General features: G+C 36.1%; 1 protein-coding gene across 5 annotated transcripts in view; it reads right to left on the reverse strand.

Moving 5' to 3' along the window:
* The window catches only part of FOLH1B (folate hydrolase 1B), a 67,664-nt gene that overhangs the window by 5,293 nt on the left and 44,430 nt on the right, over positions 1-17,941 (reverse strand). For 4 of the 5 annotated variants that reach the window (XM_019811660.3, XM_011286537.4, XM_011286535.4 and 1 more), the window contains 5 exons: positions 14,393-14,460; positions 11,682-11,773; positions 9,989-10,079; positions 4,774-5,038; positions 4,420-4,519 (listed from right to left, as the gene is read on the reverse strand). In XM_019811660.3, the coding sequence (XP_019667219.1) occupies positions 4,420-4,519; positions 4,774-5,038; positions 9,989-10,079; positions 11,682-11,773; positions 14,393-14,460 (616 nt within the window). The remainder of the gene's footprint in view (positions 1-4,419; positions 4,520-4,773; positions 5,039-9,988; positions 10,080-11,681; positions 11,774-14,392; positions 14,461-17,941) is intronic. The other variant, XM_006936858.4, reaches the window with a different exon arrangement.

Raw genomic sequence — 17,941 nt, forward strand, 5'->3', positions numbered from 1 at the left:
AGGTTCTGTGCTGACAACGCAGAACCTGCTTGGGATTCTCTCTCTCCCTCTCTCTGTGCCCCTCCCTGGCTCACACTCTCTGTCTCTCAAAATAAATAAATAAACTTTAAAAAAGTAAATAATAAAATTCGGAACAAAACTAAACACAACTAATATATCTTAAATTCCTATGATATGCAAATTAAGAACAGCATACACAGTTACATTTAAAGAAACATATAAAATACTATTCTCCTGGGGCTTGTAAAAGCACATGAAGTTATACTTTCCAATTGAAAAGATGACAGTAATTTTTATTTATTTTGAAATAATAATGAATTGACAAACCTAGACATTTAAAATAGGCAAGACTTTTTTCATCTTAGGTATTCCAGTAATCTACTCAAAGTAGTCACTTCAATATGGAATGGGATAGCTCATGAAGAGAAGGATAAGTTCCCAAGCAAAGAGGTAAAGAAGGATAATCTATTAATGTTAATGTAAGGTTCCTGGAAAATTATACATATTTTACCAAATGACAGCCAATGTTTTTATTGTTATTAAAGATAAACTATAATAAACACAAGAAATAGTGTTTACTTTATCCTTTTAACAAGATTTGAATGTCTGCTGTTATCAAATATCAGATACTTTTAGAGGCGCCTGGTGGGTGGCTCAGTCAGTTGAGCGACCAACTTCGGCTCAGATTGTGATCTCACGGGTTGTGAGTTCAAGCCCTGCGTTGGGCTCTGGGCTGACAGCTCAGAGCCTGGAGCCTGCTTCGGATTATGTGTCTCCCTCTCTCTCTGCCCCTCCCCCATTCATGCTCTGTCTCTGTCTCAGAAATAAATAAACATTAAAAAAAATTTTTTTTTTAAATAGCAGATACTTCTCCTGCTATCACAGAATTCATATTCCAAAGAGGGGGGTGTTATTGTAATAAGAATGATTCGATATCATTGAAAATGTATCAAGTTTTGAATAGTTCAACAATCAGTTATTAAATTCAACATATTAATTCTGCTATAATTTAACTATTGAGAACAGTTATTTAATAATTTAATTCTTTATTTTGTTATATTTTAGTTTTAATAATAACTACTGATTCCTATATGCCAATTACTATTCTGAATGGTTATGTAATATCTTCTTTCTTTTCTTTTCTTTTTAAGTAGGCTCCATGCCCAACATTGAACTCATGACCCTAAGATCAAGAGTCTCCTGCTCTACTGTCTGAGCAGCCAGGAACCCCAGTAATGTTTTCTTTAATGTTCAGAGCAATCCTGCAAGTTAGGCAGGAAAGCAGTCCCATTCCATAGCTAAGATAACTAAGACTCAGTAGTTAAATAACATGCCCACATTCACAACTAGAAAGTTTTAGAATGAAATAGAAGCTCAGTACTATTCTTTCAACTGCACTATGTTGACAAAAGGAAAAATAAAATAACTAAAGGCCCCATAATCTGGTTTGAGCTATTTTTAACATTTATTTATTCAACATCAAGAAGTCAGGTTTTGTGACAGTATCAAGGTAAACTCAGTGTAAACTTTACCTGTGAACACCTCACATAAACTAACAGTGGAGACAACTGCATAAAACACAATTTCAGTAAGATACTAAAGGTTTCTGAGCCAAATTCATAAAGCATTACAACAACAACAACAACAACAACACATACACACACACCTCTCTCTGGATTTCTGATCTTGAGGCTACCACTGAAAAACCATGCTGTTCCTTGTACAAAGCACAGCCTAGTTTGAAATAGCCCTGGGAGGTAAATGTTGAGAACACAGGACTTAAGTAAATGGGATTTCTGCATTCCAGAAGCATGCTGACCTTCCCAGGACAACCGAAGAACGAATAAGTCTTCAGGTTGAATACTATGTGAATATGAAGGTACCAAGGAGACAACTTTCTGAATCCTTTGATGGATCTAGGGATTGATTCAGCAGAAGCAGAATTAAAGAAGTGTCTTTTCCTTGGATTTCAAAGTTTGGGTTGAGAAATTCAACATTCAGTTTCATGTACTTTAGCCAGCATTTAGTATTATCATGGGTAATGCATTTTTACAGATGTTTCAGGATTTGTAAACATAGTGTGGAGACACAAACTATACCTTAACTACTATTTAGAGAGGATAGGACAAATACAGAAATATCCAAAGTGAAAGCCAAATGTCCTAGAAAACCATAATCTATGCTCATAAGGCATTGTGCCCGCAAGAAGAAGTATTTTTTTTTTTAAAGATAGAAAATCAACTTCATAGACTATATGGTGTTTGGAATGTCCTTAAAGTTTATTTCTCGTTGTGGATTTTTTTTTTTTTTACCCACATAAAAAATTTGGAAAGAATTGGAAAGTATACGGAAAAAAACCCCTCATGTCCACCCCAAGAATAACACAATTATTATACTAATTGGTTTACCTTGAGTTTTTCTCTATATTTGTTCAATAAAAGTATAATCAAACTCTATTTAAATTTTACATATTTTTGCTTGTTTCACATTTTATTATAAATATGTTACATTATATTTCCTTTATAATCATCTATTTTAATGCTTATAAATTATTCAAATTAGTGGACAACTAATTTTTTTTAGTTAATTTCTCCCCTCTTAGGTAATGACTGTTTGGAATTATTCAGTATTATAATTCCTATCTTTCTCTGAGAAGCCCTTTTTCTCTTTCCAAACTTGAAACTCTTTCCTGAAGAAAAAGTCCAAGAAATGGAAATACTATGCCAAAGTCTAAGAACTCTGTAAACGGCTCTTGAAACATTAGCAGTATGAGTTTGTGCTTTTCCAAAGGTTTTTATTTTTTTATTTATTTTCTTTTTCAAAAAGGTTTTCAAAGCAATTCACAATGCTATCAAAAGAGTGTGAGAATGCTGGCTCCAGTGAACCATCTGGGGCAATGTGTATGACCAAGTTTTAAATCATTAGTTGATATGAAGATAGTACAACACTATTTTCATTTGTAATTTTTAACTAGTGGTGAATTTGAAGGTTTTTTTGTCTCTGTTTCTGTACTGGTAGTATCTTCTTTTTTAATTGGCTTGCCCATTGCCAACATTTTCAACCTTGTTCTTTTGGATTTTTTTTTACCAATTTTCAAAAATATGTTTATGACATTTATTATATTATTCCCTTTCCATATTTGTGGGAAAAGAGGTTTCCCAGTCTTCTATCTTTGCTTTGGATGATTAATTTTCGTATTATTAACCATTTCGGTGTCCTCAAACCTCATTGCTTTCTCATTTCCTTGTTGCGTCTAAACTTGAATTTCACTTCCAAGAAATTTCAATTTTTAGTAAAGAATTCTTCTATATCCATCACTTATGTTTGCATGTGATGTGAAGTGAGATTTTTGAACTCAACTTCTTATCAGCTGCTAAAAGGCTTACACATCACTATTGTTGAATATGTCTTTCCTCTCCATTTATTTTTGATGTATCCTTCATTATAAATACATTCTTAAATGTCACTCATCTATTTTCGGACTGTCTGCTCTTATCTTTCTATGTATTTTTGCATCAGTCCCCAAGGATTTGATATTTGTAACTTCATAATAAGTTTAATATACAGAAGATGTTCACTCTCAAAATTCTACTTTAAAAAAATTTCCTTAATACCTTCCCATTATTTTTCTCCCATCTAAAAATTCTGTTCCAATTATCTTTTACTTTTGCGATTTTATACAGAATTGATCCTAAACGCTTACTACTAGAAGAAAAACGGCTTCACAACACTTGTTATGCTGGATAAAGAACTTGTCAGATGGAAGTGGAAATGAGGAACTCCGAGGTAGTGACATTAAGAAGAGGGAGAAAGAAGGTGTGCTCTGGGAATAGGAGAATTTGGTGGGAGTATGATGTACAAACATTGAAAGAATGAGATAAAACTAGAAAAAGCTGGGGTCACAGAGCGAAGGACCTTCAGGGCGAAGGTGGGAATTTCATAACTATTCAGCTGGTAGTAAAGGGGCACTGGCATTTCCCAGCAGCACAGCCGCCACTCCGAATGTTAGAAATGGGTCTTGGAGATGGGGCACCCGGGTGGCTCAGTCAGTTAAGTGTCCAACTCTTGATCTCCACTCAGGTCATGATCTCACAGTTTGTGAGATCGAGCCCCGCGTCAGGGTCTGTGCTGAAGGTGTGGAGCCTGCTTAGGATTCTCTCTCTCCCCGCCCTCTCTCTGCCCCTCCCCTGTTTGTGCTCTCTCTCTCTCTCTCAAAATAAATAAAAAAATAAAAACTTAAAAAAAAAAAAAAAAAGGAATGAGTTTTGGAGAGATATGGTAGCCCTGTATAGGATGCATTACAGTGGAGACAGAAATCAGCAAAACACTTTCCAAAGACATTTCAGCAACAAACATGTCAATTAGTATCTCTTTTTCATTGTATCTATTATATGCATAATTTAAAAATGTACAACATACTTGTTTTTGTCCAAGCCTTGGAGTCTCTCACTGAACTTAGAAGCAATTTCTGTAAAATTCTTCACAGCAGAAAAAAGTGAATCTGAAATAGAAACAGGCCCTAATGGCATTGATGAATGGCTTATGCAAAGGGAACAATATAGGAAGTTGTCCTCTTTTGCATTTGACAAGGTATTTATAATTAAATATTACAAGATGAGCATCAATGAAATGGAAAGCACTTTTATAGATGTAAACAACGTATCTGATCCCGTGGAATGGCAATAATTAATAAATGCACTAAAGTAGGTCATTGCATTTTGGAGATTAAATAAAACCCAGAGATAATGAATTTTGAAAGAGGAAGAAGCTTACCAAATGACACACTGTACATTTTCATTTCTTGAGGATGTTTCATTGAAATATTGTAGATTTTGTCAGCATACTTTCTTAAAACTGTAGCATAATCTCGACAGTCAAATGGGAGCACTGTGGAATCGGCCAGTTCAAACACCATCCCTCCTCGAACCTGGGCCACAGTGAGGTGATACTTAAAAGTTGGATCATAGAACTTCTCCACCAGTTCATAAGTTTCATAGACACTGTGATACAGCGGATAGCTCCTGAATTTGTTTGTTGCCTACAAAAAAAAAAAAAAAAAAAAAAAAAAAAAAAAAAAGAAAGAAAAAAAAGAAAAGAAAAGGAAAAAAACACAAAAAACCAAAAACACAAAATATTTCTCTTGTAAGATAGCTTATAATAAAATGCAAAGTATCATATTTACTATTAATATTAGTAAAACTGTTTGGGCCAATAACGAATAAATAAAGGAAAGTATTTCAGTGCCTCAATAAGCCACTTACTAATGGGTTAGTATTATAATATTAAAACACACCCCAGGTTTTTAGTAATTAAAAAATATGTGTATACAACATAAATGATAGCATAAAAATTATTTGGAAAGGCCTAACAGTCTTGCCTTCAAGAACACAGGAGATGGGAAAACGTTTTGAAACTTTAAAGACAAGATATGGGGCGCCTGGGTGGCGCAGTCGGTTAAGCGTCCGACTTCAGCCAGGTCACGATCTCGCGGTCCGTGAGTTCGAGCCCCGCGTCAGGCTCTGGGCTGATGGCTCAGAGCCTGGAGCCTGTTTCCGATTCTGTGTCTCCCTCTCTCTCTGCCCCTCCCCTGTTCATGCTCTGTCTCTCTCTGTCCCAAAAATAAATAAACGTTGAAAAAAAAAAATAAAGACAAGATAATGTTTCATTTCAGTACAAATAATTTAAGAAGGCAGAGAATTGGTAGAGGCAAGGAAATGAGTCTTATCTACATATTATATAGGGGAATGTTGCAAATTGTTAATGATTGAAATGCCACGAACAGATCATTCTCTGACAAGCAGTGTGTGAAGTGTGAAGAATGGGCACAGTGAGTTCAGTAATGGATCCAAAGTCTCGCTCAGGAGAGAGAAGAAATGCTCAGACATATCTAAGAAACCAAGAAAATATACAAAAGCCAAGAGGCAAGGACCTTTCCAACTCTGAATTGCTGATTTATGCCTTTTGCCTGTTTTATTTAGCTGCTTATCATTTTAGTTGCTCATTTTTTATTGATATAAAAGAACACTTTATACAGTGGTGTGTTGAAGATACTAAGACTCTAAAATTAACCAGAGTTGGAATCCAGGCTTTAGGATTTATTACCAAATAACTTTTGAGTGTTTATTAACCCAAAGATTCTTAGCCTTTCTTTACTGTAGTTTTCTCACAAGTAAAATGTAGATAATATGAACATCGATACTCATCACTACCCCCATCTAACCTTCCCTAACTTCCTACCCCAAAGGCAGGATTAAAGATTTCCTGTCTGGGGAGAATAACTAGTCCAAGAGAAAAGACATATAGATTCTCAAATTGTTGCCTCCCCGTGACGCAACCAGAATAGGCATTCTTGATCACTCTTCTCAGAAGCTTCCCATTTGACAAATGCCACCCTTGTATACAGGACTTCAATCAGCTTGCCTAAAAGACAGGTTGCCAAAGATGACCAGGCATTTGAAAACAGCCTTGACATGAAAGATACTAGACCAATCACACAAATTAAAATAAAATCAACTCAGAGTAAGGAGGTACTGTATGGAATGGAGGGAGACTTAATAATAATAATAATAATAATAATAATAATAATAATAATAAAGATATCACTTAAAAATGAATGACAGAATTGAGAAAAATATTCCAGATGGTAAAAAAAGACACAGATAGAAACAAAAGATAAAATATAAATACATTAGAAAAGAATCCCCAGGTATTAAACAACTAATAATAGTTCAAAAAAGAGGAAAGAGGGAAGAAGTGATCAAAGGAAAAAGTATTCCCTCCAAATGTGAGACATAGGTTTCCAGACCAAAGGCCCACTCTGTGCCCAGCCCAGTGAAAGGAAAAATGTATTAACCAACCAAGGCACACACATGCACCAGGACAACATGAAAGGTATAAAACCTTCTTTTCAAAATATCATAGAACCAGCATGAAAATAGACACATAGGTCAATGAATGAAATAGACAGCCCAGAAATAAATCCATTCATATGTGGTCATTTAATCTATGACAAAAGAGGCAAGAATATACAGTGGGGAAAATATAGTCTCTTCAATAAATGGTGCTGAGAAAACTGTATAGCTACATGCAGAAGAATGAAATTGAACCACTTTCTTATCCCACACACAAAAATAAATTCAAAATGCATTAAAGATTTGAATGGAAGACCTGAAACATTAAAACCCTTAGAAGAAAACATGGTAAGCTCTTTGACATAGTCTTAGCAATATTTTCTTGGACCGGTATCCTCAGGCAAAGGCAGCAAAGGCTAAAAGGTGTACATAGGACTACATCAAAATAAAAAAGTGAAGGAAACAGTCAACAAAAGGAAAAGACAACCTACTGAGAAAGAGAATATATTTGCAAATCATACATTCATTAATGGTTTACTATCCAAAATATATAAAGAACTTTTACAAGTCAATATCAAAAACACAAACAACCAAATTAAAAACTGGACAAAGGTAGAAAAAAAAGGGACAGAGGAATAAACATTGAATAAACATTTTTTTACAAAATGTACATACAGATGGCCAACCGACACATAAAAAAAATGCTCAACATCACTAATCATCAGAGAAATGCGAACTAAAATCACAATGAGCTATCACCTCATGCCCGTCAGGCTGGCTATGATCAAAAAGGCAAAATATAGAAAATATTGGTGAGGATGTGGAGAAAAGGAAACCCTTGTGCAATATTGCACAGAAAGCAAACTGGTGCAGCCACTGTGGAAAACAGTATGGAGGTTCCTCAAAAATGTAAAAATAGAACTACCATACAATCCAGCAATTCCACTGCTGGGTATTTATCTTAAGAAAAGAAAAACAGGGGCGCCTGGGTGGCTCAGTCGGTTAAGCAGTTGACTTCGGCTCAGGTCATGATCTCGCAGTCCGTGAGTTCGAGCCCCGCGTCGGGCTCTGTGCTGACAGCTCAGAGCCTGGAGCCTGTTTCAGATTCTGTGTCTCCCTCTCTCTGACCCTCCCCCATTCATGCTCTGTCTCTCTCTGTCTCAAAAATAAACGTTAAAAAAAAAAAAAAGAAAAACACCATTTCAAAGAGATACATGTATCCCTATGTTCACTGCCTATTACTTACAATAGTCAAGACATGGAAGCAGCCTAAGTGTCCATCAATAGATGAACACACACACACACACACACACACACACACATACACACAGGAATATTACTCAGCCATAAAGAATGAAATCTTGCCATTTGCAACATGGATAGGCCTAGAGGGTATTATGCTAAGTGAAATAAGTCAGACAGAGAAAGGCAAATACCACATGACTTCCCTTATATGTATAATCTGAAAAAAACAAACAACTGAGTAAATAAAACAGAAACGGACTCACAGATACAAAAAACAAACTCTTGGTTATCAGAAACAGGAAGGGTTAGAGGGCAGGCAAAATAGGTAAAGGGGATTAAGAGGTACAAACTTCCAGTTATAAAATAATTAAGTCATGGAGATGTAATGTACAGCACAGAAAATACAGTCAGTAATATCATAATAACTTTGTATATTGATAGATGTTAACTAGATATTGTGGGGGTCATTTTGTAATGTATAAGAATAGTGAATCACTATGATGCACACCTGAAGCTAATAGGATATTGAATGCCAATTATATTTCAATAAAATAAAAAAAAAAAGCAAAGCGATCAGGGATCAAATAGCAACAGATTTCTCAACAGCAATCCTGAAGGCTGAAAGTCATTGAGTGATGAGTTCAAAATTCTGAGGATGTAGCATTTTCAACCAAAAGCTTTGTGCCCAGGCAAACTGAGAAAGAATAGTGTGTAGTTGAAATGCATTTCAGACATGCAAGGGCTTTAGATTTCATACACCCTTTTTGAGAAGTTCTTGTAGGATGTGCTCCAAAAACAGTAAAGAATAAACAAGAAAAAGGAAGATACAAAATCGAGGAAACAGAAGATGTGAAACAGGAGAGAAATGAAGGTGCTCTCAGATTTCTCAGTGAAGGAAAATTTCACAGGCAAGGATGTGCCACAGGCAAAGAGAACAAGCAGAGAATTCAGAGTAAAAGGAGAAGATTCCAAGGAAAATGAAATCTGCCAGATCGCCTGATGTTTTTAAATAGACTAAAAGTTTGTGGTGAACCAGTTATGGATACATGGAGAAGAAAAAAGATATTCTAGTCAACAAGTGTGGTACAAGTATATACTGAGAAAATGCAATGAGGGAAAGTACTTGGGAGTTGGGAGAAAAAGTGATAAAGAGCTAAATGCCGTCTTCCCTAATGAGATGTAAACAGATAATACATAACACCGAAAAATAAATAGCAGCATGAGCATATTGTCAGCATGCAGACAGCAGAATAAAACAATTAAAAAGTTGAAAAAATCTGAATCTGTTGAGCCGAATCAGAAGTGGGACAAGCATGGATATGGGATAAGGACCACTGTTTTTCATTACACGCTCTTACAGACTGTATGACATTCTATGAACTATGTTCCTAGGTTGCCTTGATAAAAATAAAAACTATAAGTGTCATTGTCATCATTAGCAACAACAGTAGCCAAAAAAATTAGGACTTGAATAGGTGTTCATGGTTTATTGTGCTATTTATCATGATAATCTATTGTGATAAATAAACTTTCATGTTTAATGACTGGGGAGCTAATGACATAAAAATCCAAATATTTGCAGGTCTCGATAATAACTAATTTTGAACGATAACAGGTAGAGAGGAATCAAAGACAATTTTGACATTTCTAGTGTAGGTAACTGCATCTAATGAAACAGAAAACATATTTAAGGGAGTTCATCAAAGTTCAAGTTCAAAGGCTCAAAATACCAGGTGCAGGAACTACTCCATTAGTAGTAGCACCATCTCAACCACATCTGCTTCAAATTCCTCTACTTCTCTACTGCTGAACTCACTTTTTAAAATTCAGAATTATTTATTTAGCTAAAATATATTCATAAATAACCTTGAAAATCTTATTGATAGACTTACCCAGTTTTTAGTGTACCGTGCTCTGCCTGAAGCAATTCCAAGTCTTTGGAAGAACACCTCAAAATCATTACCAGATCCCAACTTGCTAATCCTTATAGGGATTAAAACATGAAATTATTTGAGTAATTTCTTCAGGGAGTACAGATTAAAGATTAATTAAACTCCATTCTTTCTACTATAAATATAATTTTTATTTATAAAAATCATGTTAGGCAAGTAACAACAAAAAATAATTGAGAGGAATATCAGTTTTGATCATGGAGTATCTACTTCCTTAAGACTGTTTTGGGTAGTAGTGACCATTGTTCTTTTGGGTTCCTGAACCCAATTCCAACATGTGGAGGGGTGTGTGTGGTGTTTCCCCATACCAGCAACAAGCAATTCTCTGGGATGCCAACTGGGTGTCCTAAAATTCAACTCAATTCTGACACTGAAGATAACACCATACTCCATAAGTGAATGGCTCCATCCCAAAAGACTGCCCCTCCTCTAATTTCAGAAGCCAAAAACAAACCCAGGTGGATTTCTCAACAATGGGCTACAGATTAAAGATTCCCCAGTTCCCCTCCTTGGGTTCGATTAATTTGCTAGAGCTGTTCCCAGAACTGGGAGAAACATTTTATTTACTCGATCAGATCACTGGTTTGTTATAAAAGGATACAACTCAGGAACAGCCAGGTGGAGGAGACGCAAGGGGCAAGATGTGGGGAAAGGGCACAGAGCGCTCCATGCCCTTCCTAGGTGTGCCACTCAATGTGGAAGCTCTCTGAACCCTATCTTATGGAAGCTTCATTAGAAAGTCATGATCGATTAAATCATTGCCCATTGCAGACTGATTCAACCTTTGCTCCTAGGGTGGGACTGAAAGTTCCAACCCTCTAATTATGTGGTTGGTTCTCCTGGCCATCAGCCCTCATCCTTAGGTGGGGATCCAAAGGTCACCCTGTTAACAAAACAAGAGGCACCCTTATCTCTTTCATCACTTAGAAAATTCTAAAGATTTAAGTTCTCTCTCTGCCAGGAAAGGGGCCAAAGATTGAATATATACTTCTTATTATAAATCACAATATCACACCTATGTAAGTTACTTTTTTTAAAAGATTCATTAAAAAAATAATGAAACAAAATAACAAGTTCATTATGCTGGAAAATATTTCCCCTCATTAACTTATTTTACTACCTGTATTTGTTGTGCATGATGAAGTTAAAAGAAACATAAATTTTTTAGATAACTCAGATGTAAATACTACCCTTAAATTTTTTTTAAGTATTCATACTCTTTAAAGCTATAATCTCATCTCTAATCAATCTTTATCTCTGAGAGATTTATTCCTGTAATTTGCTGTGAAGACACAACCAATACTGAAATGATGCCTATATTTTTCTTAGAGTAACCAAAATATTTGTTAACTGTATGATATTCAGAAAAGAGAAAATGTATCTAGTAACTGGGGGACAGAACTGTGAGGGGAATTACTTTCTACCATACTTTTGACTTACGTAACAGGTGTATATAGTGCTTACTCAAAAAAGAACCATTTCTTGATGGCCTACAGATTTAACTTCAAAACACAATAATATTTTATTTGTGAACCAAAGCATTGCCTTTCCTTTATCATTGAGAGAAAATACACTTTCATTTTCAACACAACCCCCTACTGTATGCAACAGAGACTCTTGTTTGCATGGTTACCTGGGCATGCCACTGAACTCAGGAGAAGGACTTTTTTCATTCCAGCTCTCATAAAGAGATTTGCCTTCAAAGCCTTCATCAGGGCTTTGGAGCTACACAGGTTAAATGGGAAAAAAAGAGAATACTTACAAATCAGATATTTTAAAATCAAAATGTCCATCAGCCAGGGAATGAATAGCTAAACTATATTCAGCAAAACAAGTGATGCAATTCATATTATTAGCAGTCATTAAGAATTACAATAACGAATTTCTGACAATATGGTAAAATGCTCATGCTATTATATACAGGTGGAGCTACTATAAGAAAAAAAAAAACCATGAAGTGTATGGAAAAGAAGGCCTAATTATTACCAAGCCATCATATTCAAATGAACAGTCCTATTATAAGATTTTTTTGGTCTATTTTTTTCTGAATGCATGAAGGCTGCTCTCAAAAACAGACTTCTCTTATAAAAAAGAAAATGAAAGGAAGCAAGGTGGTTAAGAGAAGGTATTTCTTTTAATATCACTTCTTGCCAGTAAGGTCGCTAAAGGTCATTAAATAATACATAATAAAAACAAATGCATTAATATTGAGTATTTATTGTAATTTCAATTACTGGGCTTTAACTACATTTTCTGGTTTTACTGATGAGAAAACTGAGGGAGAAAAATATGACCAATTATTGAATTCTAAACCTATACTTGACATCTAAAACATTAGATGTTATCCCAAAAACATTTTGCAAACTCAACTTCAATTAATGTTCTATAGTTATTCACAGGTTATTTATTATACATTATATGGTACACAATTGTTTTTATTTTATATTTAATAAAAGTCCTATGTTCTGTTTTTCAACAAATTCAATTTTCAAAAATTAATAGAGTACCTATATTGTTTAAGACTTTTTGTGAATGCCATGAAAACAAAGCTCAAAAAGACACATTAGATACTTTCTACTAGTGGGAACTAGAAGTAAAAATGTGAAATTCAATGTGCTAGGTATGTGCAAAGGTCTATGGGAATACAAATAAATCTGCATAAGGATGGGGAGAGAATCAGAAATTATGTCAACATCTTAACTTGCAAAATATGAATAAATAAAGCCACAAAATAATTTCACTCGAGCTTATAAATTTACACAAAACCTTGATATAAGGGACAGTACCACTCTGTTTATTCTAGGAAATGCAAATTTAGAGGTTGAGCTTCTGACTTCGGCTCAAGTCATGATCTCACATTTGGTGGGTTCAAGCCCCTTGTCGGGCTCTGTGCTGAAGCTCAGAGCCTGGAGCCTGCTTAGGATTCTGTGTCTCCCTCTCTCTCTGCCCCTCCCCCACTCACACACTCTCTCTCTCTCTCTCTTTTTTTGTCTCTCTCTCTCTCAAAAATAAACATTAAATTTTTTTTTAAAAAGAAATGCATATTTAGAATAGTGTAGAAATACATAACTATATTTTCAGTTCATCACTAAAATTTAAAATGCTATGAATCCCTCTCCCCCAATAAACAAAACAGAATAACACAGACTGCCAAAACTGTCAAGCATCGAATCTGACTTAGAGTGCTGCGTTTGCAATTGTCCCTGGGTGCCACCAAACCACCCAGAAAACAAATATAACTGCCAAGCTTCCTCAGCATTTACCTTAAATTACATGAATGGTGAAATTTCTCTGAAATACCCTGTTTTCAGGTATTATAGTTTTTATACATTTCATGGAAACTGATAAAAACTACAGGCAAATGATGCAGATCTTGAGTAATGACATGAATACATTTTTTTTCAAATTAATTTGCTTCTATTCCTATAGGGGAAGTTAAGTTATAAGATGAAATTCCATGCTTTTGAAACCAAAGGTTAGTGATACTAAAATCCCTATCTGAAGGGCAATAATTGTGTTTTTCTTGGTATTTATACTTCAGTTGGTAATTCCATTAAATAGGCAACTCTTTTTTTTTTTCCTTTCCAGTTCAAATCAGATAATTAACAATAAAAACAAAAATCTGCCATGCAACAACTTCTTCATTATGACTAACTTTAGTCCCAGTGGGTTTAGGAGCAGGACAACTAAAGTGAAGAGTTGCCTGTCAGTCCTACAGGAATTCAGGCACTGTCTCTCCAGCAGGTTCTGTATCTTGTGCCTCTGTCAGAACTAAGAGAACTTTAGCTGTCAGCCCAGGTCAGTGGGGCTCAGTGGAATGCAGCTCAAGTCAGGAAGTCAGAAAGGGGGGTACATGGTCTCACTTAGCCTCTGCCCCAAATTGATTTGACCTTGGAGTCAGTACTTGGTGTTTTTACACATACTCTTTCTCAACCACTTAGAAACTTTAACTCTTCCTGCATCCTGGGATAACTGGTATCATGATATGAAGGAGTATAAAGCAGTTTTAAAATTAAGGACTTAAACCACAGGACAAAGTCCTGGTTCAGCTACTGCACAAGTTGTGTGACTTTGGTGGCTAATGCTTTTTGATCTCAGTGTTCTCCATTTCACATGGGGATGGTAGACGCAATGCTATCCAAAGGCTGCTTTAGGGCAGTTGGGGGAAATGGGATAACACGTGTAAATAGTTTATTCGATGCAATGTTCTCTGGAGTGGGTATTTGCTCTATGAGAAAAAGACAAGCTATAAAACAAGGCAGCTGCTTAACATAATAATGGTATCTCAATGAAACATCATTTGTAGAACTCAAATTTTCTAAAATGATATGTAATTATTTTTACCTCCTTTGTTAGGCTGTATACCAAGCTGTACATCAGTGGGGAGCAATCAACTCGTAGAGTATAGTTTCCTTAAAGATAAAGAAAGAATGGTTTTTTTTTATTTCATTTACTTCATTCTTTCATTCAAAGACCAGTGTTAACTCTTTAGCCAGAAAGATCCTTTTAGAACCTAAGTCCAATCAAAACCCTCCAACTCATGACTCAATAAAACTCATCATGCTTACCTTGGTCCTCAGTTCCATACAAGAAACAACCCCTGTCACCTCTTCAAATCTTCACATCCCACTCTACCCAAGCAGGGACCTTCTCAGGGTCTTTGCACATACTGTTCCTTCAGCCTGGAACAGCATTCTGCATTACATCTGCATGACTTAAAACTCCCCCACTTCACTTAGACCTCTAATGTCATGTTTTCGGAGAGTTGTCCCCTGAACACCCTACCTAAAGGAGCACCCTCTCTTCCCTTCATCCTAGCTACTCTTTCTCTCTTGACCTTGGATTATTTTTCTCCTTATTAGTTACCTCCCACATGTGTTAAATATTTGCCTTTTTATTTGCCATCCTCACACCAGACTGTAAGTTCCATGGGAACAGGTAGTCTTTTTATTTGTTGCCATATCCCCAGGGCTTAGTACAGTCTTGGCATTTAGCATTTACCCAATAAATATCTGTTGTAAAAATGCATTTGTAAGGCAGGTGCTCTCCATCTAGTTGTGAATACAGAGCAGAGATGGGGTTCCCATTCCTCAGGAATTCTATGTCTGACGAGCTTGAGAATCTTGCAAACCAGCCAGGAGAGGTGCCCTCAAGTAGCTGTGGGAGCACAGCGAGGAGAGACTAGAACAGGCTGGGGGCCTGGGGAAGGGGAAGTTAAGACAACTTCATCAAGGAATAGCCTGTACAAATGCCCAGAAATATAAAAGTACATGATGTGCTCAGAGAATGGCCAGAAACTCTTATCTCAAAGCTTAAGATCCATGTCTAGGAACGGCAAAAGTTGAGGCTTTAAAAATAAGTAGACACCCCAGCAGAATTGTTCCTGAAACTTGAAAGGCTGGTTCTAAAATTCAACTGATGGGGCACCTGCATGGCTCAGTCGGTTAAGCATCCGAATTCCGCTCAGGTCATGATCTCACTGTTCACGGGTTGGAGCCCCTCATCAGGCTCTGTGCTGACAGCTCAGAGCCTGGAGCTGCTTCAGATTCTGTGTCTCCCTCTCTCTGCTCTCCCTTATGCTCTCCCCCCCAAAAAATAAATAAAAAAATTAAAATAAAATAAAATTCAACTGGAAGAAGAAATATGCACAAATTTTAGCTACCACAATTTTTAAAACAGATAAATAACCAATAAGAGTGTAAACCAGAGGGTCAGAGAGATAGTTTGGCAGCATTTATCGCAATGTATTGCACATATACCATGAGCAAGCAATGATACTGTAGTTCTCCACTCTCGACTTGTGTAGAAAAATGTAAGGCAGGCAAATAAAAAAGATATTGACTGCAACAAATGGAAACAATCTGACCATCAGCTGGAGAACTGAGACATAAATTGTTCTGTTGAATACACTGAAGAAGTTTAATTTTCAAGTGGAATAGATCTATATACACTGACATGGAAAGTTTTCCATAATATGCTGTTGCATGAAAAAGGCGAGATGCAGGACCATTTAGCCTGTAAGATGTAATATGGAATGAAAACCTGTATAAGGTAGTGAGGGGGAACAGAATATAGGGATAAGAAGGATAAAGTTGACCAGCTTGATTTGAGTTTCAGCTCAATCCTTTACTAGCTGTGTGATCTTGGGAAAATTACTTAATCCCTCTGAATTCACAGTTTCCTCTTCTACACAAGGGAGACAATAAAGTACTCACCTCAGTGGATGATTGTGAGTATTAAATAAATTTTTACACATAAAGCCCTTAAGAGAGTACCTCCGACACTGTTGATAGGTTGTGTGAGCTGAGTTCTATATATGAATGTCAGTGTGATGGAAACACCCCAAACTGAGAACAGTAGTACCTTCAGAGAGAGGGCTGAGTTTGACATTTGTAAAGATTTTTGCTTTGTCTGTAAATTTTGCATTTTAACATGAGAAAGCCAGTGTATCACTTATTGTGTTATTTTAAAAAGTCATACTTAATAAGATTTTAAATATAAACCAAAGTAAGGTAAGTGGTGTCCTAATCTTAGGGTAACATGTGTGTCATTTGCTCTGGGTCTTGAAAATGATGGGGAGACCATGCAGCATTTTAAGGCAAGGAGTGACATAATCAACAAATTCCAATGATTTAAAAATATACATTAAAAATCAAATCTTGCAAACAAAGCTAGCAAGAAAGAGAACAATATTCTGCTTTTGAGAAATATATGTTTATGTATTTATTCTGTGTAGTGAAGGGGTTTCATCCTACCATGTGTTTGTTTTTAAGTATGGGTAATAGTTCCAAGCTAATATTTTTGAACTTTTACCCTGTGCAAGGCACAGGTGTGGGAGTTTTGTAAATATTAACCTCTTTTGCCCTTCTAAGAGCCTTTGAGGTATATGTTCTTGGCAACTCTATTTAGAGCTGAGAAAACTGAGACACAGAAGATAAGTAACAAGCTGAGGTCATACAAGTAGGAAGTGGCTGTGCCACGAATAAGGCCATACCCTTCACCATGGCCATAAAAGGAGGGGGAAAGGATTACTGAACTGCACTGTGTGAGCCACCTTGGGGACGATGCAATTTAGACACCTGGACAAAGAAGAAATGTGAATGCCAACATGCCTCTGTCAAAAGGCATTGTCTCAATTATTGTGGATGTGATAAGTTTATTAATATACTGCCAAAAAGATTCTCAAAGTCTACCCTTCATTGACTCATTCTTTGCTGCACGAATGCAACTCATGTGTCTTTAACAAGACATTAGGAAACCAGGAGTTATCAAGAAAGATCCTGTCTGTTACTTGCTGAAGAATATAGCCTAGTAACAGAAGTAGTCTGTAAAGCAAATAATTGTTTAGTAATGGTCATGAGGAGAGCTACAGACATGGCTTCCCTGAAAAAGTACCATTTCAGGAAGACTGTAAGGGTAAGAATGAAACAGATAGAGTGAGTGTGGAACAGCCATCCTAGTACAAAGAACAGCAGTTGCAATGTCTGGGAAGTTGCATGTAGTCAAGAACAGATAGATGAATGGGTATGGAGGGTAGTGACAACAGACTGCTCGATCTTGGAAATAGACCTGAGAATGTCCTTTCGATTGACTCTCTACTTATCCAAAGCAGATCCATTCTTAAAGGCCAGTCTTGAGTGTCTATCTCATTTCTCAAGCCTTTCCTGAACTTGCTACTCTTCTCCCCTCTGAACTCTCAGACCAGCCTCATTATAGCCTTCTTATAGTACCTGCATATATTAGAATCCTAGACTAATTTATTTCCTCGTTTGTACTGAGCCACAAACTTCCAAGTGCAAGACTTACTAACTTCTGATTCCTCTGAAATACTGGAAAATTCATTGCATACAGAAGGTCTCAGTAACTATTTCTTGAATAGGAGAAAAAAATATT

Source organism: Felis catus, chromosome D1 (assembly GCF_018350175.1).
Source record: "Felis catus isolate Fca126 chromosome D1, F.catus_Fca126_mat1.0, whole genome shotgun sequence".
Taxonomy (NCBI): Eukaryota; Metazoa; Chordata; class Mammalia; order Carnivora; family Felidae; genus Felis; species Felis catus.